Source organism: Maudiozyma barnettii, assembly GCF_903064755.1.
Source record: "Maudiozyma barnettii strain CLIB 1767 genome assembly, contig: KABA2_02, whole genome shotgun sequence".
Taxonomy (NCBI): domain Eukaryota; kingdom Fungi; phylum Ascomycota; class Saccharomycetes; order Saccharomycetales; family Saccharomycetaceae; genus Maudiozyma; species Maudiozyma barnettii.
This window is the reverse complement of record NW_024545239.1, coordinates 992310-1017768: the sequence shown is the minus strand read 5'-3', so window position 1 is coordinate 1017768 and position 25459 is coordinate 992310. Positions and strand designations below refer to the sequence as shown.

The 25459-nt window shown below is 31.4% G+C and overlaps 6 protein-coding genes and 3 non-coding genes across 9 annotated transcripts; 4 read left to right on the top strand and 5 right to left on the bottom strand.

Moving 5' to 3' along the window:
* Positions 1-353: 353 nt before the first annotated feature.
* KABA2_02S09790 lies at positions 354-425 on the top strand. The gene has a single exon. It is a non-coding gene; the product is annotated as a tRNA-His (tRNA).
* Positions 426-1167: 742 nt separating this feature from the next.
* GAL83 (Gal83p) lies at positions 1168-2487 on the bottom strand (the record flags this gene model as incomplete). The annotated part of the gene is made up of 1 exon (XM_041549120.1): positions 1168-2487. The coding sequence occupies one exon, from the start codon at positions 2485-2487 to the stop codon at positions 1168-1170; it is 1320 nt and encodes a 439-aa protein (XP_041405054.1).
* Positions 2488-3017: 530 nt separating this feature from the next.
* Positions 3018-3917, bottom strand: KABA2_02S09746 (C2H2-type zinc finger protein; the record flags this gene model as incomplete). The annotated part of the gene is made up of 1 exon (XM_041549119.1): positions 3018-3917. The coding sequence occupies one exon, from the start codon at positions 3915-3917 to the stop codon at positions 3018-3020; it is 900 nt and encodes a 299-aa protein (XP_041405053.1).
* Positions 3918-7964: 4047 nt separating this feature from the next.
* Positions 7965-8036, top strand: KABA2_02S09724. The gene has a single exon. It is a non-coding gene; the product is annotated as a tRNA-Pro (tRNA).
* A 2650-nt stretch (positions 8037-10686) lies between these two features.
* On the top strand, positions 10687-12090 carry CIT2 (citrate (Si)-synthase CIT2; the record flags this gene model as incomplete). Its single annotated transcript, XM_041549118.1, has 1 exon — positions 10687-12090. One exon carries the CDS (start codon positions 10687-10689, stop codon positions 12088-12090), a length of 1404 nt encoding a protein of 467 aa, XP_041405052.1.
* Positions 12091-14010: 1920 nt separating this feature from the next.
* Positions 14011-14796, top strand: YCP4 (flavodoxin-like fold family protein; the record flags this gene model as incomplete). The annotated part of the gene is made up of 1 exon (XM_041549117.1): positions 14011-14796. One exon carries the CDS (start codon positions 14011-14013, stop codon positions 14794-14796), a length of 786 nt encoding a protein of 261 aa, XP_041405051.1.
* A 724-nt stretch (positions 14797-15520) lies between these two features.
* Positions 15521-15961, bottom strand: MRPL32 (mitochondrial 54S ribosomal protein bL32m; the record flags this gene model as incomplete). The annotated part of the gene is made up of 1 exon (XM_041549116.1): positions 15521-15961. The coding sequence occupies one exon, from the start codon at positions 15959-15961 to the stop codon at positions 15521-15523; it is 441 nt and encodes a 146-aa protein (XP_041405050.1).
* A 311-nt stretch (positions 15962-16272) lies between these two features.
* On the bottom strand, positions 16273-16359 carry KABA2_02S09636. Its single transcript is given in 2 exon segments — positions 16273-16309; positions 16323-16359. It is a non-coding gene; the product is annotated as a tRNA-Pro (tRNA).
* Positions 16360-20744: 4385 nt separating this feature from the next.
* On the bottom strand, positions 20745-23078 carry ACO1 (aconitate hydratase ACO1; the record flags this gene model as incomplete). The annotated part of the gene is made up of 1 exon (XM_041549115.1): positions 20745-23078. The coding sequence occupies one exon, from the start codon at positions 23076-23078 to the stop codon at positions 20745-20747; it is 2334 nt and encodes a 777-aa protein (XP_041405049.1).
* Between the last annotated feature and the right edge of the window lie 2381 nt (positions 23079-25459).

The following is a 25459-nucleotide window of genomic DNA, read 5'->3' as shown; positions in this document are numbered from 1 at the left end:
TAAAAATATATAAAGTAAATTATGGAAACAATTATATTCATAAATGAAATATTGTTCCATTTATATATGTTGGATTTCTTGTTGTCGTGATTATAAACTCACTCGATAGTGGCGTAAGTAATCTATTATTAAGTTGTTGCGGGATGAACCTATCAATAGATCATTGCGGGATGAACCTATAGTTAGATCATTGCGGGATGAATCTATCAATAGATTATAACCTTGGTCATTATCCCTCTTATAATATATTTCCGACAAAACTCACGTTTACAATAGTAATTAAATATAACCGTCCGTTATATTTTTGTCTTCAACCATTTGAGATCCCAATACAAAAATTTTATCCATTTATTGCCATCTTAGTATAATGGTTAGTACACATCGTTGTGGCCGATGAAATCCTAGTTCGATTCCAGGAGGTGGCACATTTTTTAGTTTTTTTTCCACTAAAGGTGCCTAATTATATACTATCTTTGTTTAAACTTTATCGTTGCATCTCAGTTTATTGTGTACTATAACAATTAACTGAGATATATTGATATAAAATTGGTTATCATACTTTAATTTGGAGGTAACTTTTCTTTATTAATGTACTACATGCTATAAAGATTTCGTATGGAAATACTTGAATTATTATACTCTTAATTGGTAGGAATTTGATCCTCTTCTTTACTCTGAAATAATGTCTAACGTAGTGAGCACTGGAAAATTTGTTCCATGTTGTATATATCATCGTTATATTATGTTGATGAAGAACTTCGTCCTATTCTACTTATTCATTAAACTTAAAACTATGGTGGTAGAGTTCAATTTTCCATCAATGCTCTCATTATATCTCTATATAATCTTACCTTTGTTAAGTGTAATTTTTAGTTCTATACTTCAAAAATCATCCAAATATTTCTAATATCGTTTAACTAAGGTTCTTTACTTAATCTTAGTCAAATCATTCCGAAATGTGTTTTCAATTCATGAACAGCGTCGGTTTTTTAGTAATCGGCACATAAACGATTTTTTGGTTAACTCATTGAGTTGACTTTTATAATTGATTCTATAAATGATTATAAATACACAGGTACATTATGTATATTCAATACATTATATAAGTGAAGAGATTTTATCATGGATCAATCTTCAGGTTGAAATACTAAATAACGAAATTTGGTATCATTGTAAAGGAGCATAAAGAATTTGTGTCACGTATTTTTGTTTGTATCTTACAATTGAGGCGACACACAATGTATTGTGTTTGATACTACTAGTAGCTAAATGATTCAGGATCACATGATTTGGAATAGGAAGCGCACCTGACGTATTTTCACTATTCTGGCCTTGAGAGTTTGAATAACTATTTAGAATAACGTTTTCCAAATGAGGTGGTAACTGTGGAGGAGTTAACCAAGCCATATTCTGGTGATTATTCTGTTGCTGGTCAAGTGTCAAGTAGTATTGTTCCATAACTGTTGGATCTGTGAAAACAGCTGGAATGTCCTTGGTGTACTCAATTTTTGGAGCTAGAAGTTCTTGACTATGAAAACGAGAGAACCCATTACCCATATCATCAGGCTCACTTTCGATTTCCAAGGCAATTCTAGAACGTGCACTCATAGGTTCCTTCCTCTCAGTTTTAGAAGTGCCTTGTCTATTTGTTTGGTTTTGTTGTTCCTTGTATAATGGTGGTTTTCCTCCTTCTGACTGGTTACGTTCTTCACCTGCACCCCAATTTGTATTATCCTCTACAATGTTATTGTTCGGAGAAACTGCATGTTGATTTGGAGCAACAACTTCTAGATAATTTACAAAATTACCCATTTGATCTGTTGCTGTAGGTAAATAATCACTAAATCTTAGTTCATTATCTACAATAAATCTAAATCTGTGTGTTCCCGGAGGTAATTGCAATTTAACATGTAGAATGCCAGGTTGACCTGGTACTGGAACAAGTCCAATCATTTTTCTCCAACCAGTAAAAGAACCTGTTACATAGGCTTTTTGCCCACCCTGTTGCCAGGTAATATCAACTGGTACCATTACATTATTTGGTTGGTTTTGAGAAGGTACAAACTGTGGTTGTTGTGATGGTGATGGTAGTTGTGGTTCATGTGGATGCATCTGCATTTGCATTTGTTGATCTTGATTTTTTAGGCCTTGGTCTTGTTCATGCGATGGTTGTAGTCGAAGTGATTCATCATCATTCATGTAGGCATCAGAGTCATTCCCACTTGAATTATCATCTATATCTGAATCAGATATATTTGAACTCCCGTGTTCCTGATGGTCAGTGTAAGGTGGAATCTCGTCATCATCATCGAATATTAATGTTGATCTAGATCTCTGTCTACCAGATATTTGAGGACGAGGTTCAAGTCCATTGGCTGTATCCACGTTCATTTGTGAAAAACTGTGGGCTAATGACGTGTCACCCTTTTTATCCTGAGCATTGTTAGCGTCGTTGATATCTATCATAGAGGTGTCTTTGTTTTGCATTTTTGACAATGTTGATAAGTTCACTAAACTTCACAAAACTGCCTCAGGCTAGTAGATATATCCAGTTTATTTATATTGCAGCTTAAGTATGTCCCCAAATCTATTGATTTTATCCGCTTGTATTAGTACCTGAGTCAAGTATTTGTTACTGCTTGTTGTTTTAAATTTTCCTTCGTTGCTAGAAGCGGCACAACTAGAAATTCTGGAAGAGAAAATATAAAATGGAAAACAGAAATGAGCAGAAGCAAAGAAAAAAATTATTTAGTGGTAGTTACCCGGGTGTTCAATATGTTATCATTTCGGACGTAATGTAGTATTTTCTCCGAATTGATAATTTCTTTTTATTTTCATTTTTCTCGGTGTTGTACATTCTTTAAACGAAAGGTATACTTATAATTTAGATCATACATAAGTAAAGCTAGTGGGAGTTTAAATTTTAAAAATAATTATAGTATTACGTTTATGTATGTGTGTGTCTATGTGTATTTATGTATGAATGAATGTTGATTAAGTCAAATATGTCGACTAAATTATGCTTGTTGGTATGTAGGAGGACGGTTTAATTGTTGCGAAACCCCGTTGTTGAAACTATCTATACTATCCAATATAGATTTAATAGGGGGCAGTTGAACCCCATTAGGTATGTTACTATGACGCCTTATATTACTGTGGTCATCGTCGTTTTCATCAGCAATTAAATGAAACTCGACACGTCTTCTATTACCTAGTTTCAATGAGGTATCTAGATAACTGAAACTGGCATCTGAGTAAGATGATACAGAGGAAGCAGATGACATCTGATTGTTATTATAATTCATCAGAGAATTCAATGATAGTGAACTACTGGAAGCGGATATCGAATTACTCTGTGATATAGGAGAATTTGGTATTGATGTCTCTGCTGACTTATTCTCTGGTGTAGCAACAGTTATAGGTAAGAGTTTTTGAGTAACTTTTTGTAAACTAGGTGGAAACATTGTTCTTGAAATTGGTTTCTCCAGTAAAGTAGCATCTCCAAGTATGGCTCTTGATGAGATATGTGTATCATGGTGATGTAATAAAGCGGATAAAGAAGGAGTAATCGATGCCTTTGGCGGAGTACTGATCTCCTGTTTCAAAACTTTTTTTGTGTTGTTTAAGGTAGAAATCTGAGGATCGCTATTAGATTTAGATAGCGCCTTTGGAATGACCTTTCTTGTCTTGCGTTGAGAGGTTCCAATATGTGTTCTTGCGTGTCTTTTTAATTCATCTGTTCTACTGAAAAATTTGTTACATCCGGGGAACTGGCATCCGTGCGGCTTTTCTCCGGTGTGTGTTCTAACATGTCTCTTCTTATGTTCGAGTCTGTGAAATCCACGTTGACAAAGTTCACATCTGAATGGTCTGTTGTCGTTATCAGCTGGAAACTTAGATTGTATGTTGGCCAACATTATATTATTATTTTATTTTAAAATCTATGTTACCTATAAGTAGTTTTTTTCAAGTGAAAAATCAATAAAAAAATATAATTATAATAAATGTTGTCGATTTCACAGCCCATATATTTTTTTCAAAAATTTGAACTAGTAAAATAGGATGATTAGAATGAAAGATATTGTTCAAATACAAGGAAGAAGTTTTATCAGATCTATTTTGAAATATTTGTATACATATATATATATATTCAAAAAAAATTGATGCCTGTATCTAATCAAAAGTAACTAGGTGTGACCAAGCATATGTTTACGAAACGAAAACAATATCGAAGAAGACTTTACAAAATGTCGGAAAAATGAATATTTTTTCCGGGATGGAGAAAACAGAAATAAATGCAGAAGCAAGTTCGTGGAGTGGGGGTTGTGCTGGGATTGGGCCACAGAAACTCCTTGACAGTTTGGGTCTGATTTCCAAACACGCGGGGCACACGGTTACCCACGCAGGGTCATTGTTCTTCGGCAATGTCTGTGGAGTCCCAGGTTTGAGCATTATATGAATTTTTATTATGTTTTTCCGACTAGCTTAATAATTGAAATATATTAAACAATCTTGCACAAGCGGAGATAAAAAGATCGGAGAAAAAAAAGCGGGGCGGGAAAATTAAATGCTGTGGGTTGTCACTGGAAATTTCAATATAAATTTATTCCTTATCTCCAGACTAATCTTGAAGGCAAGCCACAATTTGAAAAGGAGCGAAATTTAATATAGCGGCACTTTTAATGATAGTAAAGATAATAATAATGAAAAATGTGAAAAAGTGGGTGGGTACTCTGTGAAAAAGTTGTCAGTTACTACTTTCTTTTACTTAAGAGTGAAATTTTTCATTATTGATGTAGAATAAGGAGAAAAGGTAATTATTTTGGCGGATTATAACTTTTATTCTTCATTAATTCAGTGCATTCTGGATATCTCATATTTAATATCGCTAGTTTATACTTACTGAAATTATTGAATAATCCATCAAGTAATTCCGTCTCCAGAAGGATGCGGTATCATTCTGAAATTGTGCATAGGGAACTATGTCATCCCATCTTAACTCTGGAAGAAGGGGGTATGTCTGATTATGTGACTTGTGCCAAATAAACGAATAACTGGAAACGTTTTTTCTCCGGTTTGAAATTGAGATCAACCTTGATAGTAGTCTGCTTAAAAAGAAAATCTTGAAATATCCAAATGTAGCATATCGGATGTTTACTTCTAATTATCACGCTGCCCTTCTTTTATCATGCCTAGGCAATTTTCATAGCTTAGTTTAACAATTCTAAACAGGTATCTAAACATACTTTGGGGTAGAGTGGGGGAGCTGTAAATCTTATGTAAACACCATAAGATTCTCCTTAAAATTGATTATATTTGTAGGCAACATGTTATATAATTGGTTTATTTACATAACCACTAGAGGTGAAGAATTAGGTAACAAAATTTGACAAAAAAAGTATTGCTTTGATGAAACATTCGGCGTATTTCCTTATAATTCATATTAAACAATCATTTTTCACTACATGCTATTTCGAGACTGTAGAGTTAGGTCCCTAAACAATTGACGAGAGAGTCTAGGATATTTATAATCCATTTTTACTTTTGCACTTACCTGTCCAAAAGAAAAACATTATCCGGAATATCGCCTCAATGAATAACAGACACTCTCTAATTTTTGCATAATAAATATCCACATTAATTAAAAATCAATATAGCGTTATATTTTATAATTTTATTAACGTTTTAGCGGTGTTTTCCATTAAGTATATATATGTTTTTCCGGTGTATTTCCTTTTCACCTGAATTTAAGTTTGTTTGTAATCCAGAGCTAACAAGAGTTGTAAAAATAAACTGGTCTTTAATGTTGCCGAAATTAGAACAACTAAAGAAGGGCTCTAAACAAAATTTATGGTATTAATGAAAACCTATATATATATATTTTAAAAAAATTCGGAGTAGTGCAATATTTCAGTATTATGTTATATTTGTTATTAAATATAACACAATACTGAAACAAAGTAAAATATTACGGTATGTATGATGTTTAAGAAATGAAAAGTTGAAAGGAAAACATATTACTCAAAGAAAGTTCAGCTTAAGGACAGGGAATATGAAGGATTAAGGAATGGAACATTTTTATTCTGTGGTTCTCCATTAATGTGAAAATTTCTAGATAATACTTCATGATTTTGTAATAGAGTGGATTCATGGATACCTTTGACCAAATATAAAAATGTAACAATTATATTTAATCTGAAAATAGCATTGTTGTATGATTGTCTATTTAGGTTACTCACAAAATGTCAAATATCACGTCATTGTAAAACTGCTACAGAAACAGTAAATGTCGTATTAAAAAGGTCTCAAAAAAGATAGAATTAGGAACTGCTTGATGTAATAAAACTATTGTAAGACCGCATCTAAAATTTGAATTTAGCATATCTAGTAATGAATTTTTATTCAAAGGTGATAATTAACCAGTTATATAGCATTAACCAGTAATTATCTGATATTGTAGAACCGGTAAGACTGACAGTATATCATGAAATATATCTATTTGATATATACAAATCCCAGTGTTGAAGTTTTTTACAATTAAATCTACTATGTCTCTGAAATGTATCATATTTCAGAATATGTTTGCTTTTTCCCTCTCGAATTACTAATTAGGAATGGCAGAAAATAAAAAGTGCACAAATTTTCTAACATTTACTTGAACTCCCAAAAAGTGTGGTGTAACTAATATGCTAATCAAAATTATAAGGAGGTATTTCACCCTATATAAGGTTGTATCCCACCTTCTAGATCTCAAATTTTTGAAAAATATTTCTCTAGTTATGCCTTGTATTGAAGATTAGGAATATAAGCATAAATAATTCAACTCAACTCCTAGATTGAATGATAGGTAAAGTGTAATAGCTAAAGTCCATTAGCGGCATTTACCTTTAACAGTTATAAGGTATTTTAATATGTCCTATTATATGATGTCTATAGCAGAAAAAAGTATGAATAATCTGCTGTTGTGGACATAGAGTTAATTATTGATGGGAAAATTTAATATTAGACATCTTCTATTTAACTGAACAAATTTTATTATATTATAAAATCAACTTATAGTCGTCTGATATTTTTATATCTTTTATAAAAATATATAAGGTAAATTATGTGTCAGAAATTAAGAGTAATATGCACAACACTTAATTTCAATAGGTAAAGAACTACCTTTAAGCACAGTTATTATGAAGCGTGTTAAAATATGAAACAAAATATGTGGCAACATGAAACAAAGTTAATCGCATTATGAAACAAAACATAATTCGAACCTCAATTGAGATTAGAATAAAAAATATATAAAGACAAAGAATTCTGAACTTGCATTCGAAGTTAGATTCTATTTGTTCTATAAATTATATATAATATAAAGAGACTGATCGATTATCGTATTAAAAAAAGTCCGAATTAAATAAAGTAAAGCTTGAAGAGACTAATAGAGGCAGACACTCTATCTCAGATTCTCTACATTATGGAAACAATTATATTCATAAATAAAATATTGTTCCATTTATATATGTTGGATTATCATTGTCGTAATTATAAACTCACTCGATAGTGGCGTAAGTAATCTATCAATAGATCATTGCGGGATGAAGCTATCAATAGATCATTGCGGGATGAACCTATTATTAGATCATTGCGGGAAGAATCTAGCGTCAGATCATAACCTTGGTCATTATCCCTCTTATAATATATTTCCGACAATTATTTATTGGCCTAAAGCCCAAACTATTCATTTATAAAATGTATTTATATAACGAATATATGTTATATGGTATCATATACATAGAGAAAGGTATATCAGAAGAATCAAATATTTATAGAAAGATTGTGTTACTTTGGAACTAGTTAGTTGTTCCTAATATGGGAGTATTATAAGGTCTGTGGATAAGAAATTATATGACTGTGAAAATAAATTTAATGTTTTAGACTAAAAAACCTATAAAAATCGAATGATAAATTTTCGAGGGCATGTGGTCTAGAGGTATGATTTCCGCTCGGGGTGCGGGAGGTCCCGGGTTCGATTCCCGGCTTGCCCCCTTTTTTTCTACATTTTTGGAAACAACATACAACATATTTAACTCTATCAGACACATTTTTTGCCATTAGTTGGTGATTGAAAGTATGTTGCTGTTTTCAGTTTAAGATATCTAAGAATTAAACTAAAGAAATTTAGAAATTTATGACAGTTATGAAAAATACTACTTCATACTTCTAATTTTTTTCTCGTCCAGAGAAAAGTTAGCCAGAGCATACAATTTGTGACACCTCCTACCTTAGAAATTTCAAGAGTTACCCATTCGAATATTAAAAATAACTTTCTAGTTATAAGGTCAGAGTATATTTGTTGCCTCTCTTGATAATTTGATATTAATGGCATGTAGAAAGAGTAGAAACCCTTTTATAAACATATGATAGATAGATAGATAGATAGATAGATAGATAGATAAATATATAGATGTCATATATTCTAATAATATAACTCTTCGATGGGGTTATTTTATAAATTAGGATTGTTCTTAATCGTATTTTTGAAACATTAATGATTAGCACCTGATATTCGCTGTTTATAAATGAATTAAAAATGGACACTAAAGAGTATATTTATGGTAAGAAATTTGGAAAAATATCATAGAGTTTCATTCAATTGTTGAAGTATTTTAGTTTACTTAAATGAAATCAAATATTCTAGATTTAAGATGATAGTCAAGGACAGACGACTTGTCTATTAAAAGTTATATCAGTCCATTGACTTTAGTTAATTACTCTTATTATTTATATTCTCAAATATGAGAGCAGAAACATAAAATTGACTATATATGGCAGTACGCTCAACAAAAATCGATCAATTCAGTTTAAGACCCGAAGAATACTTCTGTGCACTATCAAGGTTTACTGGCGTTTAAATGCAATGGAAAATATGGAAAATATGAAATTAGGAAATTATAAGTTACTGAAAACATAGGAAGAAGAATATCAATCCTCATATAATTGGTAATATTTCCCAATATATATATGTGTGTGTGTGTGTGATATCAATATAAATATATGCATTGAATATTTGAATAAAGGTATTGGTTTTTGGTCATCTTAAGAATTTAGATATCGATAATATAATATCTAGACAGTACTGACCATAATAGACGGGTTGCCCCAAGAAGAAACGTATTAAACTTCCGTAACCAACAGAAAATTTAAACAAAAAAACTCTCAAACTGTTCCATTGTAGACTGATTTAAACTTTTATCTTAGTATATTATTGTTCCTAAAAATTAATTGGATTTTATTGTACAAGTTGGTTGTCTAAAACAGGCAAACACATTGAAACCAAAGGTATAGACATACTATTAACTGAAATTTATATTTATATCAGCCAAGTATGAGAAGAGTTTAACCCTAAATCAAGACCGCTTCAATAAACCACAGGAAAAAAAAATGTAGTCCTTCACATATATTGAAATTTTAATTTTAGTAGACGGAAGGGCGGCCAACTAACCAACTTGGCAATGTAACTTTCATTTTTGTTTTTCACTTATTTTGTTGGAAGAAGACAGGGGAAGAAAAAAAAGGGGAGACTCTAAATAAAGTAAAAAACTTAGAGAGAAAGAGAGAGAGAGAGCGAGGGTCACGCACAGGATTTCAATGCCCAACTGAGGAACTGACCAATCACAAAGCAGCCAGCTGTCGGAGAAGCAGCGAGTCACGCAAAACTAAACTGAATTAAATATGATCATAATAATAAGATTTATTTATTTATTCATTTTGTTAGTAATTAATTGAGATGAACTTCTCCAATTAAATTTCCTTCTTACTTTTTATCTTACTTTCCCATGTTCTCCCCCCTCTCCCGTTCTTTCATACGTATTTTTTATTATATCTGTCTAGCACAATTTCGATGAACGGTAAAAATTAAATTCTACTTAATTGATTGGTTGGTTAATTGCAAAATAACCAAAATTTGAATTTTTTATCACTCATTTTTTATATTTTTGGGGTACTTCATTGTATCTTCACTACTTTCTCCTACCATTTCTCTCTATGTCTGCTAATAAGGATAAAACAGGCAATACTAAATAAATCACCACTCTTCTTAGTTTTTAGACATTTTCTTAGTTAGTTTAGTTCAAATTTTCAACTTTCAAGGTTAATTTTTATGTTTAAGCAAAGAAATCAACTCAAGCATACTGAAGAAATAAATGTATATTTTTATCGTTTATACTTGTATGATGCGTGTTCGTCTTCTTGTTTGTACTTTAAAAGTGACGATTAAGTTTTGACTGTAAATTTCTGTGTGACTTTAAAAAAAAATTTGTATGTTTGTTTGTTTGTTTTTCCTTTCAACTCGTAAATTGCGTACGTAGAGAACCGTCCCCATTCATTATATGCTCTCTCAAGTGGAGGATAATAATGATATCACTTCAAATAACGAAAGTTTAAAAACACTAGTTTTTGTAAATCATATAATTATATATATAAATGATATTTAAACAACTTTTAAAGTGAAAGCTTCAGGTTAATTTTTTCTCGTTTGTTTTATATTTTTTTTTACTATTCTTTTTGAATTTCATATTTCGTGGTTATTTCTTATACAATTTTATTATTTGCTTTTATATTACAATATATTTGATTTTAATATAAAAAGGGTAGAAAACAATATAATAATATAACAAAACTATATATAATTTAATAATGTCTCAAATATTAGCTAAATCTACAACTAAAACATACAGTTTGCTCTCGAAAAGAGTATTAACTCAAGCAAGATTTTATGCTCAACCAACTTTAAAAGAACGTTTTGCTGAAATTTATCCACAAAAAGCTGCTGAAATTAAACAATTTAAGAAAGAACATGGTTCTACTGTTATTGATACAGTTAAATTAGACCAAGCTTATGGTGGTATGCGTGGTATTAAATCTATGGTTTGGGAAGGTTCTGTCTTAGACCCTGAAGAAGGTATTAGATTTAGAGGTTTAACTATTCCAGAAATTAGAGATAAATTACCAAAATCTACAAAGGATTCTAAGGAACCATTACCAGAAGGTTTATTCTGGTTATTATTGACTGGTGAAATTCCATCTGCTGAACAAGTTAAAGCTTTATCTGTTGATTTGGCTTCAAGATCTGAATTACCAGAACATGTTAGTACTTTATTAGATAATTTACCAAAGCATTTACATCCAATGGCTCAATTTTCTGTTGCTTTAAACGCTTTAGAATCCGAATCTAAATTCGCTAAAGCTTACGCTCAAGGTGTCAACAAGAAAGAATATTGGAATTATACGTTTGAAGATTCCTTAGATTTATTAGGTAAATTACCAGTTATTGCATCAAAGATTTACCGTAACGTTTTCAAAGATGGTAAATTAGGTAAAGTTGATTTAAATGCTGATTATGGTAAGAATCTAGCTAACTTAATGGGTTTCGAAAATGGTGATTTTGTTGAACTAATGAGATTATATTTAACTATTCATTCTGATCATGAAGGTGGTAATGTTTCTGCCCATACTACCCATTTAGTTGGTTCTGCTCTATCTTCTCCATATTTGTCTTTAGCTGCAGGTATGAATGGTCTAGCTGGTCCATTACATGGCCGTGCTAATCAAGAAGTATTAGAATGGTTATTTAAATTAAGAGAAGAAGTTCATGGTGATTACTCAAAGGAAACCATTGAAAAATACTTATGGGATACTTTGAACTCTGGTAGAGTTATTCCAGGTTATGGTCATGCTGTTTTAAGAAAAACTGATCCACGTTACACTGCTCAACGTGAATTCGCCTTATCTCATTTCCCAGATTATGAATTATTCAAATTAGTCTCTGCTGTGTATGAAACTGCACCAAAGGTATTAACCAAGCAAGGTAAGACCAAGAACCCATGGCCAAATGTGGACTCTCATTCCGGTGTCCTATTACAATACTACGGTTTAACTGAAGCTTCCTTCTACACTGTCTTATTTGGTGTTGCTAGAGCCTTCGGTGTTCTACCACAATTAATTATCGACAGAGCTGTTGGTGCTCCAATTGAAAGACCAAAATCTTTCTCTACTGAAAAGTTTATGGAATTAGTTAAATCTATTGAATCTAAGAAATAGATCGAATATTAAAACAATATCAATTTTTTCTCAAGATTTTAAAAAAACAACAATAAAAAAATATTTCTAATATGATTATGATTACCTTCCTAACGTAGGACCAACTTTTTTTTTCTTTCCCCTTTATTATTACTGTTATCAGCAATAACTGTGATAATGACTCATGAATGAACTTAATTAACTTATAATATTACCTTTTACAAATTATCAATATAAGATTCTACTAACCAACACATATATAACGATAATTGAAAAAATTAAATCATTACGATAATAACGATACTATAAGAATCAATCCACAAAAAAAAAAGTATGAGGAAGATATATATCATTGAACCCTCCCCATATATGATAATAACGATTCCTCTTTAAAGTCTACTTATATATATATTCCATATCAATAAATAATATAACAAATTTTATTTCTATTATTATTATTATTATTATCATAGTAATGTTTTTCTGTTGGATTGAATTATGTAGAGAGAACGATGTAGTAATATTGTTGTATATTATTACAATGATATTAGTGAATTTATATGAAGATATAAAAACCGTTAAATAAATAGATGTTTAAAATATTGAAATATTTTGAGTTTACGTTTTATTAATTTTTTTACGTTTAGTATCTATCTTGCGAGCTATCAAAAGTAACATTTCAGTAAATAAAAAAACGAAAGTGACATAAAAAGAAGAAAAGAATAAAAACAGTAAAATACCGTTCAAGACAGCTAGAAACAACAAACAATAAACAAATATATATATATAATGATTTACAGTAACTAACAACCGTTATACTCATTCAAATGTGAAACTGGTTTACTTATACACAACCCACAGTGTTTTCAAAGATGCAATGACATCTATCTTTGAAAATGTTCCTTATCAAAATTACAAAACCAATATATTTAAATTTTATTATTATTAAGACGTTAATAGAAAAACAATTAACTTGATGACATAAAATAACATTCAAAGTTTAACTGTTATTCCCTGACTAAGGGTATTTCATACACCATCATCAATAGGAATTAGTCCCGAAAAATACTGAGAAATCTGATTTACCTTAATGCAATTCGACCACTATCAAAAAAACAGCAACTACTCTTGAGACAACAACGATTGACATCATACTTAGTACTAAATCTATGTTTCTTCTTACAAACAACTTCCAAGTCTAACAACAACGTTAATTATAAAATACCAGGTATATGTATGTTTTTGATATTACCAATATTTTAGTAATTTACCATACCAAGATTACAAAAAATGCGTCTGCTTCTCTTCCCTTATTAAAGCCCATCGTGAAAAAAAATGCACAAATCGCACGAAACGCACGCCCCCCACCTACTAAATCAACATAGAAAAGACAACGAAAACCAACGCCTCCCCTCCCGTAACAACGCCCAACTTCAAATATTTCTCAGTTTTTTCACGGGGGGTGAAAGAGAGACACACAGCGTTACTATTCGCATCTTTCCTCAATTAACATTTTTTGTCTCTCCCGCGCCCTCCCCGGTATAAAATACTACTTGCTATATTATACACTATATATTATTCATACGGCGTATTATCAATATATTATCAATATATATTTATACTAGCTATATATATATTAGCTATAAATTGATAAACTTTTGGGGGTAACGCATTGCTTAACTAACTTTTCCCCCTTAAATATTTGTTATAAGATTTACTTTCACATTTAATTTATTTTATTATTTAATAAGTCAATTGAATAAGTGCAAAGAGTTTTTAATTTATTATTATAATTATTATTATTATCACCACAGTTAAGTTATTTCAATTAAGGTCAACCATACGTTTTTTTTCATTTGGAAAACAATAAGAACAACAGCAATTGATATCGTAATCAAAAAAACACAAATTTACTTATAAATATATAATTCAACAAACATTATGGCAAAAATCGCTATTATTACATATTCAACCTATGGTCATATTGACAATTTGGCAAAGACTATTCAAAAAGGTATAGAAGAAGCTGGTGGTAAAGCTGATTTATTCCGTGTTCCAGAGACTTTATCAGATGACATCTTAACCAAAATGAATGCTCCTGTTGCTAAAGCATCTATCCCTGTTGCCACTGCTGAAACTTTAAAAGAATATGATTCCTTCTTATTCGGGGTTCCAACAAGATTTGGTTCTTTACCTGCTCAATGGGCCGCTTTTTGGGATTCTACTGGAGCTTTATGGGCTGAAGGCGCCCTTTATGGTAAAATAGCCGGGTTTTTCGTTTCTACTTCTTCATATGGTGGTGGTCAAGAAGATACCGTTAGAAATTGTCTTTCTTATATTGTTCATCATGGTATGTTATATATTCCACTTGGTTATAAGAATGCTTTTGCTGAATTGGCAAATGTTGAAGAAGTTCACGGTGGTAGTGCTTGGGGTGCAGGTATTCTAGTAGGTTCTGATGGTTCTAGAGCTCCATCTGCTATAGAATTGAAGATTGCTGAAATTCAAGGTAAAACTTTCTATGAAACTGCAAAGAAATTCTTCCCAGAAGATGAGACTACTACTACTGCTGCTGCTGCCACTGGCACTAAGAAAGATACCACTGCTGATAAAGGTGCTTCAAAATCAGCTGCAAAGAGACAAACTACTAAACCAGCTGAAACAAAAAAAGAAGATGATAAGAAGAAAGAAAGTTCCTCTATGATGGACTGTTGTACTCTAATGTAAAAACAACACAAACAATTATAATAATAATAATAATAATAATAACATACTTATATTTTTCCACCTAATTCTACTCCTTTTTCTTACATAGTTCTCCCCCCTCCCCCATGTCAATTTATATTATTTTAAACCTTATTATTAGTATTTAATTCAATTCTTATATGTCTAAATAGATATTAATAATAATATTACAAAATAAATAACAAATAGTTAATTCAATAATAGAAAATAAAAAAATTATTAGCAATAATGTCTTATGGTATTCTCTCTTTGCGATATTAGTTTAACGAAATCGGAAAATTTATGACCAGTTTGCTTCATTTATATATTTAACGAAAGACATGTTAAAGGTTTTTATATTTAAATATACCATCCCACTTTGAAAGATGTACGCTAGCTAAGTTATAAGAAAATATTATATTTCATATCTATTTATTTACATTAAAATTTGAATTACATCGAATAACATAGATTATACAGATTTTGGATTCATATATTCGTTTTATTTTATTTACATGGGATTTGTCCTTTGGTTGAACAATATAAAGGTTTACTCTACTCTATTATTCAATTGAAATGTAATCTCGTTTCTGTTGTTTGAACGACCATATATATGTTATGTTCTTTTCTTTTTCTTTTATTTATATGCTCATTAGGAATATATATTTCTTCATGTTATTTGTTTTTTAATGCCTTTAAGAATTTCTAGTACTCCGAACCACCAATTTTATTGATTTCTTTCAACAGGCAATGTCTTGGTTCTTCTTTTCAAGTAACTGTCTTTATCCTTTAATTTACGCATATATGCTGTATCCACTCTACCTGGATATAAAATTCTCTTATCAACCTCACTGATAACCGAATCCACAGATTCCTTAACCTCTTCCTTGACTGCAAGATGAGCTTTCCATATATGACGGATCTCTCCAACACAGAACGGACATAATGTATTCATTCTTTTAAAATGACCACATGAGGGACATTTGTTTAGATTATTCAAAAATTTTACATTATTACGATTAGCATTGTCTGCTAGTAATCTTTGTCTCTTCTTTTGATGTGACGTCTTTTTCTTTGGTGCTGCTAACAACATACCAATGTTTAATTCGGCTAAACCAGGGAATACATTTAATAGTTGAGTCGTTATACTTCTAACTGCCAAGGACATGACTAACGTTTACTAATATTCAACTTCTTGCTATGGTTCCTTCTCTTATAAAGTGAATAACAAAATAATATAGCTACTTGAAGAATTGTAACAGGCTTAGAAATGGTAGATAGAAGGTAAACAGACTCTGAAAGTTACGTTACTGATTTCAAAATGAATATAACCTTGAAGCATATATTTTTAATTTTTCCATTCAATATCCAATCGGTTCGGTTCACCGAAATCATGTTTCCATTTTAAACCAAGATCAAAAAACCAGTAAAAGGCATTTCATACGAAATATCCCACAAGAAAAAGAAAAAAATAAAAAGGGGGCATACTGGGAATTGAACCCAGGGCCTCTCACATATTCGAGTAAAGAACCCAAAGCGAGAATCATACCACTAGACCACACGCCCTATTATTTATATTCAAATGTCAGAAACACTAAAACTTCAGAGTAATGAAACATTAACAATCCTATGTTCTCTATGTAAACGTAAGTTGTTGTGGAAATATTAAGTAGCGATACTTATTATGGTAACAATTAATGAATAGATAGAACACATTGTTAAATATAGCGGCAGCACTAAAAAGGCTAATATTTGATGGGAAAATTGAATATTAGACATCTTCTATTTAACTGAACAAATTTTATTATATTACAAAATCAACTTATAGTCGTCTGATCTTTTTATATCTTATATAAAAATATATAAAGTAAATTATGGAAACAATTATATTCATAAATGAAATATTGTTCCATTTATATATGTTGGATTATCATTGTCGTGATTATAGACTCACTCGACAGTGGCGTAAGTAATCTATTATTACGTTGTTGCGGGATGAACCTATTGTTAGATCATTGCGGGATGAATCTATCAATAGATCATAACCTTGGTCATTATCCCTCTTATAATATATTTCCGACAATATTAGCTTAACCTATCTGAAGGTGAAGGTGGCTAATATAAGTAGAATTTAGAGTGTGCTGCACTGTCGTATATATAATAACACATGATATATACTGCATAATGTAGTATTTGTTCCCCCTACATTGGGTTTATTGGAGCTACATAGTCCAACGTTACTATGCTCAAAAGATGAACAATTTAACAACAGCAACTCTGTTTAACACTAATAAGAACTTAACATTTTATTAGGTAATAATCGTTTAGGTCATAATCGTTTAGGAAATAAGTTCATTACTTAGTATTCGTTTAAGAAACAATCGTTTAGGTAACAAGAGAAATAAAATGTCGATAAAATAAATAATATATAAAGGCAGAGAATTCTGAACTTACATCCAAAGTTAGATTATTTTCATTCTATAAATTGTACAACAATAAAGAAATCACTTACAGAAAATAGAAACGTATAACAAATACGTTTTGCTTTTTTAACATAGATCTTAAGCTAACACCTGCATCTCTCAACCTAATAATAGATAAAATGAACAAATACAAGTCTAACTCCACTATGTCTGCCTCACCTCATATATTGCATTCCGGATTCATTTTAGTATTGAACCATGATCTCGTTAGTGTATTCAGATCCATGGTCGAATTGGAATGCCTTAACTTAGGTATCAAATTGTCGAGCGATAGTATTAACCAGTGAAACAGTAATATCTAGTATTGTTTCTGAATGTTTATCTTTTAAAGGGAAAATCCATCTGTAGGAGGTGTGCTCATCAATGAATGTGATAAAGTATTTTGCAATGGATGATGAAGGTACTGGACCAAATATATCAGAGTGAATGTATTCAAAAGGTTTATATCTCTCTTGATATTTTAATCTGGCGCCTTTGATGTGATTGTGTACTTTAGCTTTACCTTGGGCACATTCTACACATTAAAATGAGGAATAACCAGTCCAATCAATGTCGTTATACGTGAGATGCTTGAACGTCTTCTTTAAGAATGATTGACGCAAAGATTCAACGTTAACGTGACCGAATAGCCGATGAACTAATTCCAATGGATATTTATGTACTAAATGATTTACTTTGCTTAAAGGTAGTGCGTGTGGAAAATAATATAGCGATTTGATAACCAACAAAGTGAATCGAATTTAGTATATTCAGCGAAGATAACACCATTTGTATCTTCTAATATTCGAGTTTTGGGATTCTGATAGGCACCTTGTTCCTCTAAATCATGAATTCTTAATATGTTATCCACGATTTCTGGAACGAAATAGGCGTTAACAGATATTTCCTTGTTATTGTGAAAATGAAGTTTTAAAGTACCTTGAGCTCTAGCATGAGGACGATGGTTTTGAGTAGTGGCAATATGAGGTACGATGAAGTCATATGTCACATCGTGCAGTAAGTCAGCATCATTGATTAATGTGATACTGGAACCGTTGTCTAGTAAAATGTAGTTGCCAACATCAAAGGTAGAAGTCAACGATTGAACATTATTAACAGAGTTCTTGGCAATTGCAACTATGGAAGATGTTGAAGTAGACCTAAGTGAATGAGAAGAATCAGGATTCGAAGAGGTAATTGAAGAACGTAAATTGATATTGTTGTTCTTACGAACTGGTCTTTTCTGTCTACCAGTTGATCGTGAACCATTTTCTTGGTTCTTTTTAGTATAGCAGTTTTCAAGGGTATGACCTGATTTTTGGCAATACTTACAAATAATAGTATTGGAAGGTTTAGCTGGAGACCTTTTAGATGATGAAATGAGTTTATATTTCGAATTGAAATCATATTCATATTGAATATCATCTAAGAGTTGGTCAATGGTATAGTTATTCTCTAATTTTTCATATGTCTTAACAATGGATAGAAATGATCCTGAAAGTGATGATAAAATTGCTGTCTTTATGAACGTAACAGTCTCATCAGCTTCGGGATTGGAGAAACGATTGATAATGGACCTAACTTTAGTCACAAAAGGAAATGCATCCTTAGTGCCATCGTAAGATAGGGCCTTTAAATCATGCCATAATTGCGAAGAATCATTTTGTGCTTGTTGAAGTTGGATGGCTCTTTTAACAGATTCGAAAGTATTGTTAGAATTTGTGAAGAACCAATCAGGCACAAAATCATCCTTTACATAATATTGAAATGTAGACATGATGTTTTGACGTTCAGAAGGAGAAGCAGCACGTTTGGAATGACCACGTGGCCCTGCAATTATATCAGCCAGTTCATACTCTTTTAAGACTGAGATAAAGTCGAAGGTCCAAGTATCGAAACCAGGTTTTGAGGAAACAATTTGTAGTTGTGGTGAACCATAAATTTGAACTGGTATATAGAAGTTAGCAACAGGTTGAACCACGACAGGTGATTCTTTTGGCATGTTATGTCTGAAACTGTCGAAAACATAATATAAGAATCTAACAATAGGCTAACCCCCTCAGTGATATAACAATAAACTAAACCCTCATCTACTTAATTATAGTAATTAAACCACCGTCTAATGAGCTGATGCTTACAACCTGAACCAACGTATATAAAGGGAACATTATTCCAGTTATGAATATAATGTTTCTCATACTTCTTTTATAATTCATATATAAAGAAAACAACAATTATTGAAATAAGTTCTAATTAGTCAACAACATAGTAATAGCAATTAAATATAACTGTCTGTTATATTTTTGTCTTCAACCATCCGAGATCGCAATACAACATGGCAATGTGGATGAATTTTGTGATATGTCCTTAGGTTGATCGTTTTTGATTCAGAGCCTAAGGTATCAATATCAGAAGTCTGTTGCGCAGAAGGTCCAGTTGGTTTCCTTCGGTTATTCTGTAAACCTTGGTTGGTATCAGTCTTACGATATGCTTCCAACACTTTTTATGTCAGGGGAAAAAGTTCACCTGATTGATTACGTCGCGCATCATCGTGTATTATGATGATATCTAGTGATGAAAGATATGAGTAACTATCCAGGTGTTTATTTACCTATATTGAAATTAAGTGTGACATATATTACTCTTAATTTCTGACAGTTATATTTAGTAAATTTATATAACTAAGACTGTATATATATAAAATTAGAATACGTGGTCCCTTTATCCTTTTTTAGAAAGGTAAACCTGATTAATGCTACTTCATAAGATTAGATGTATTACATTTTTTTTAAAAAATCAATTCATATCGAGGTCATATTCACCTTTCTTTCAGCAACATCTTTCATCTGAATTAATGTTCATACTATAATTTCTATATATAATTTGTAAAGAGAAAATAGACATCGAATGTGTCGATGGTAGTTAATTCTATTTCAAAATTTATATTTAATATATCTCCACATTGAGTTATAATATTATCTCCTTATATGTTTCAATTAATATATTTTATTACTTTTCATTCGTAATATTTGTCTTGTGATGACGGTCAGACTATTCCAACCAGTGACCAATTTTCAGATTTCCTCTATCACATGCAATATCTACTGTTTAAGATACGATTCAAAAGACTCACTAGTTAATGTATATTAGACCCTGAGTTATTTTCCTATAATATATACCTTATGAGCGATTGTACATGTTTAACTTTTCATAATAAATATGACATATTCGAAGATTGAACGATATCAATCGATAACTCCTAGAACACTCAGTAAAGTCCGAAATTAAATATACAAAATATGAAGGAATATATTAAATTTAAAAAATTTTTTACATTTTCTTTTTTTACATATGTGTTAATAAATAAACATATATATAGGAAATATATGCCAATAAATAAATAAGATATAAAACATGAACAGAAAATAAATAAATAATTGAAGTGAGATAGATTTAAGTTAAAATTAGAGAATCATATCAAATTTGCAATTATTTAGAAACGGACTTAATCTTGTTTAGAGCAGAACCGTACTTGAACCAATCAATTTGTTCCTTGTTGAAAGTGTGAGTCAATTCACAATCCCAAGAGGCACCGTTTTCTGGGTGAACAACCATAGTCAAGTTCTTACCTGGAGCAAATTCCTTTAGACCGACAATATCAATCTTGTCAGTTGGATTAATCTTATCATAGTCAGCTGGGTTTTGGAAGTTCAATGGTAATAGACCTTGTTTCTTCAAGTTAGTTTCATGAATTCTTGCAAAAGATCTGGTAATAATGGCGAAGCCACCTAGGAATCTTGGTTCTAGAGCGGCATGTTCACGAGAGGAACCTTCACCGAAGTTTTCATCACCAATAACAACCCACTTAATACCCTTGTCTCTGTAGTCTCTAGCAGTATCTGGAACACCCTTGTATTCACCAGTGTAAACGTTTCTGATACTGTTAGCCTTCTTGTTTTCAGCGTTGATAGCACCGATCATGTAGTTGTTGGAGATATTTTCCAAATGACCTCTGTACTTCAACCATGGACCAGCCATAGAGATGTGGTCAGTGGTGGTCTTACCTAGGGACTTAATCAAGATTGGCATGTCTAGAGCATCCTTACCATTCCATGCTTCGAATGGAACCAACTTTTGTAGACGGTCAGAACCTGAAGCAATCTTAACATCGACGGAATCTCTGTTAGCAGGTGGTGCTTGGTAGGTGTTGTTACCTTTATCGTAACCTCTTGTTGGTAAACCATCACCGAATGGTGGTTTCAATTTGAATTCTTTACCATCAGCACCCTTTAGAGTATCAGTCAATGGGTTGAATCTTAGATCACCGGCAATAGCGAAAGCGGTAACTAATTCTGGAGAAGCGACGAAAGCGTGTGTCTGAGGGTTACCATCATTTCTGGAGGTAAAGTTTCTGTTGTAAGAAGAGACAATAGTGTTCTTGTCACCCTTCTTGATATCTTGACGATCCCATTGACCAATACATGGACCACAGGCGTTGGCAAGAACGATACCACCAAATTCCTTAAAGGTTTCTAGTTGACCATCACGTTCGATAGTGGCTCTAATTTGTTCGGAACCTGGAGTGACGGTGAAGATAGATTTAGCCTTTAGACCGTGGGTAGCAGCATCTTTAACGATGGAAGCAGCACGAGACATATCTTCGTAAGAGGAGTTAGTACAAGAACCAATTAAACCAACCTTAACTTCTAATGGCCAATCGTTCTTAACAGCGACTTCCTTCATCTTAGAGATTGGAGTAGCCAAATCTGGAGTGAATGGACCATTGACATAAGGTTCTAGAGTGTTTAAGTCAAGTTCGATGACTTCATCGTATTCACAATCCTTATCAGCAGATAATAGATCACCTTGATAAACCTTAGCGAATTCAGCAATCTTATCACGACCAGTAGCATCTAAATATTCAACCATAGACTTGTTGAATGGGAAAACAGATGTAGTGGCACCAATTTCAGCACCCATATTACAAATTGTACCCATACCAGTAGCAGAGAAAGTATCAACACCTTCACCGAAATATTCGACAATCTTACCAGTACCACCTTTAACAGTAGTAATACCAGCCAATTTCAAAATAATATCCTTTGGAGAAGTCCAACCATTCATTTTACCAGTTAATTTAACACCAAGAATCTTTGGAGCCTTTAGTTCCCATGGTAAGTCAGACATAACATCGACGGCATCAGCACCACCAACACCAATAGCTAATTGACCTAGACCACCAGCATTTGGAGTGTGAGAGTCAGTACCAATAATCAAAGCACCTGGGAATGCATAGTTTTCAAGAACGATTTGATGAATAATACCGGAACCTGGTTTCCAGAAACCCATATTATATTTAGCAGTAGCAGTAGCTAAGAAATCATAAACTTCTTTGTTTAAATCGATGGCTCTAGCTAAATCTTTTTCACCACCAACTTGAGCTTGAATTAAATGATCACAATGGACAGTAACTGGTTTAGCGACTTCTGGTAAACCAGCGGACATAAATTGTAAGATAGCCATTTGTGCGGTAGCATCTTGACAAGCAACTCTATCTGGTCTTAATTTTAAATAAGAAACACCACGAGTAATTTCTTGATCATGTGGTTTATCTAAATGACCATAAAGAATCTTTTCAGCATAGGTTAAAGGTCTACCTAATCTCTTTCTAACAATATCGACATTTTTTAAATTTTCTTTATAGTTAATAAAAGAATGAGTTTCTAATAAATTTTGATTAACTTTTGAATTTCTACCAATAGTAGTAGCAGTAGCTAAAGTACGCTTCAATGGAGTCTTTAGGGTTGAGCGTGCAGACAACATAATAAAAAAGTTTAACTAATAATTGACTCTTTTTATTATTATTTTCAAAATTAAAACGATAATATAAAGTATAACTTAAAAGGGAGTAACTTACTTGATACTTTCTTTAAATTATAGGTTATTACAGTTTTATTTATCTATACAGATTTTATTAATAACAAAAGAAGAATAAAATAATAAACAAAACTAAATAAGAAAAAAAATTATTAAACATCAAAAGAAAAAGGAAGTAAACTCTAAGGGGAGATAAAACAAGAAAATATGAAATCATGATACCTACATATATATATTAATTATAATGACATTTAAGTTTAAATTAAAAGAAAAAAGTGATGATGATTGAAATCCGATGATGAGCTACATGTGTATAAAAGTTGGTATTATAATTATTGTAAACCTTGTGGGTTACAAAACCTATAAAATAATATAATTTCTGTTAATAAAGAAAGTCAGAGGGAAAAAGTATGAGAGATTATTAGCAGAAGAATCAATCTTTTCTTCTTTGCTTAATTTAATGGAAAAGAGGAGAGACAAAGAAACAAACTGAGTATTGGTTGATTTTGGCTTTGGCTTTGTCGTTGTCGTTCTTCTTCTTATTAATTTAAATTGATGCGATTGGCAGGAAAATATATTTAACAGAAAATCGCTATATTCCATTTATTCAGTGAGAGAGAGAGAGCAATAAACTGTTTATAATCATAACAGTGATAGATATATTTTAAGGGGATTCAACAGAATAAAGGCCGTATAAAACACAAAATGCATGATTCAAAATTAAATACATAGCAATGTTTTAAATGGGAAAGGACTAAGAAATTCCCATACAGAAAGATTTAGACATTTGATTGGTGAATGAAAGAAAAAATAAAAAGAGTAGAACTATACAACAAACCGAAGTTGTTCATACGTATATTTGATGGACAGCCAATCATCTTCCAGAAACGTTGTTGGTTTTTCGAGTCGGGATTGGTAAACACGACAACGCTTTTTAATATTAGATTGAATTTTATTGCGGGCGTGCGTGATGATAATTTTTCGTTTTTTTTCTTCTCTTTCGGCACATCTCTAATGGAGAGAGAACGTTCGAAGAACACTTTCCCGATATCACGGATAAATGGGCATGTGGCATAAAAAGTTCTCTGAATTAATTATTGTTCATGTGACAACACCGAGTTCTCGGCGTTCATTTGAATGTGGAGATGAGGGACCCCTCTCCTTTCTCCTCATATGACCTTTATTAAAAAAAGATAAACCCCACTTTATTTATTTATTTTGAAATATCTTTACTAGTATAAACAATACGAGGTAAGGGATAGGGGAAGAGGAGATGCAATATGTTGGTAGTCATTAGATTAGTCTTTGTATACAAAAGAACTGTAAACTATCGGTGTTTGTTTTGTCACATAAATGACGGCATTTTTTAATTGTTGTTACAGTTATTGTGATGATGATGATATATAGATATATTTGATATCATCGGGGGAATTCTCGGTAATGTAAACAAACGAACCTCTCATCGGCAACATGTTACGAGACTTGCAATTATTTTGAAGTGTTATTAAATGTCATTATCAACAACAATAATAATAACAAAACGAGGGTCCTGAATGTGGCTACATCTTTTCCTTTGATGTTTTTTGTTGAAATTATTAAACAAAAATAATTTAGTTATATAATTTAGATATAGCTACTGTTATTATTATGTATTTTTTGCCTTATAAACAATAAGAACAAAATACAACCCTAGGCTGAAATATTTATATATATATATATATATAAGGAATACTTGAATGATCTCTTTTTGAACTGTAATTCCTACTTGGTTTTGGTTTAACCATTTAATTTGAAGTTATTTTTTTATTAATACTCGAATTTTAACTTTTCTATTATATTTTTTTCTTTTCTATAGAATTATATATATAGTTATATAGAAGTATATTATATATAAAAGTTTTTTGTCTTTTCTTTCATTATGAATCTAAATAATTTTGGTTCTTTATTATAAAATGAATAAAAAACAACACAATAGGACATTATGAGATAAAGCGTTATAATATGGTTTATAATAAGGATGAATAAAATTGACTATGATGATGTATAATTTTATTTCTTATTACATTATACACGTGTATGACCAGCAACAGTTTCAATGTCTTCATTATCCGAGGATACTACAGGATATGGTTTTGTTTCATTTTTTTTACCAGATTTTATACTAGTAGAAGTTGATGACGTTGTCTTAATAGTATTTGGTCCATTCATGTCTTGAGTCAAAGTATACGATCTTTTACTGCCTAACATAATATTCATTGTATTGATATGAATAGAACTGTATGATCTTGTTGAATAGGCAAAGGATTGTCTTGAAGTAATCTTAGAGC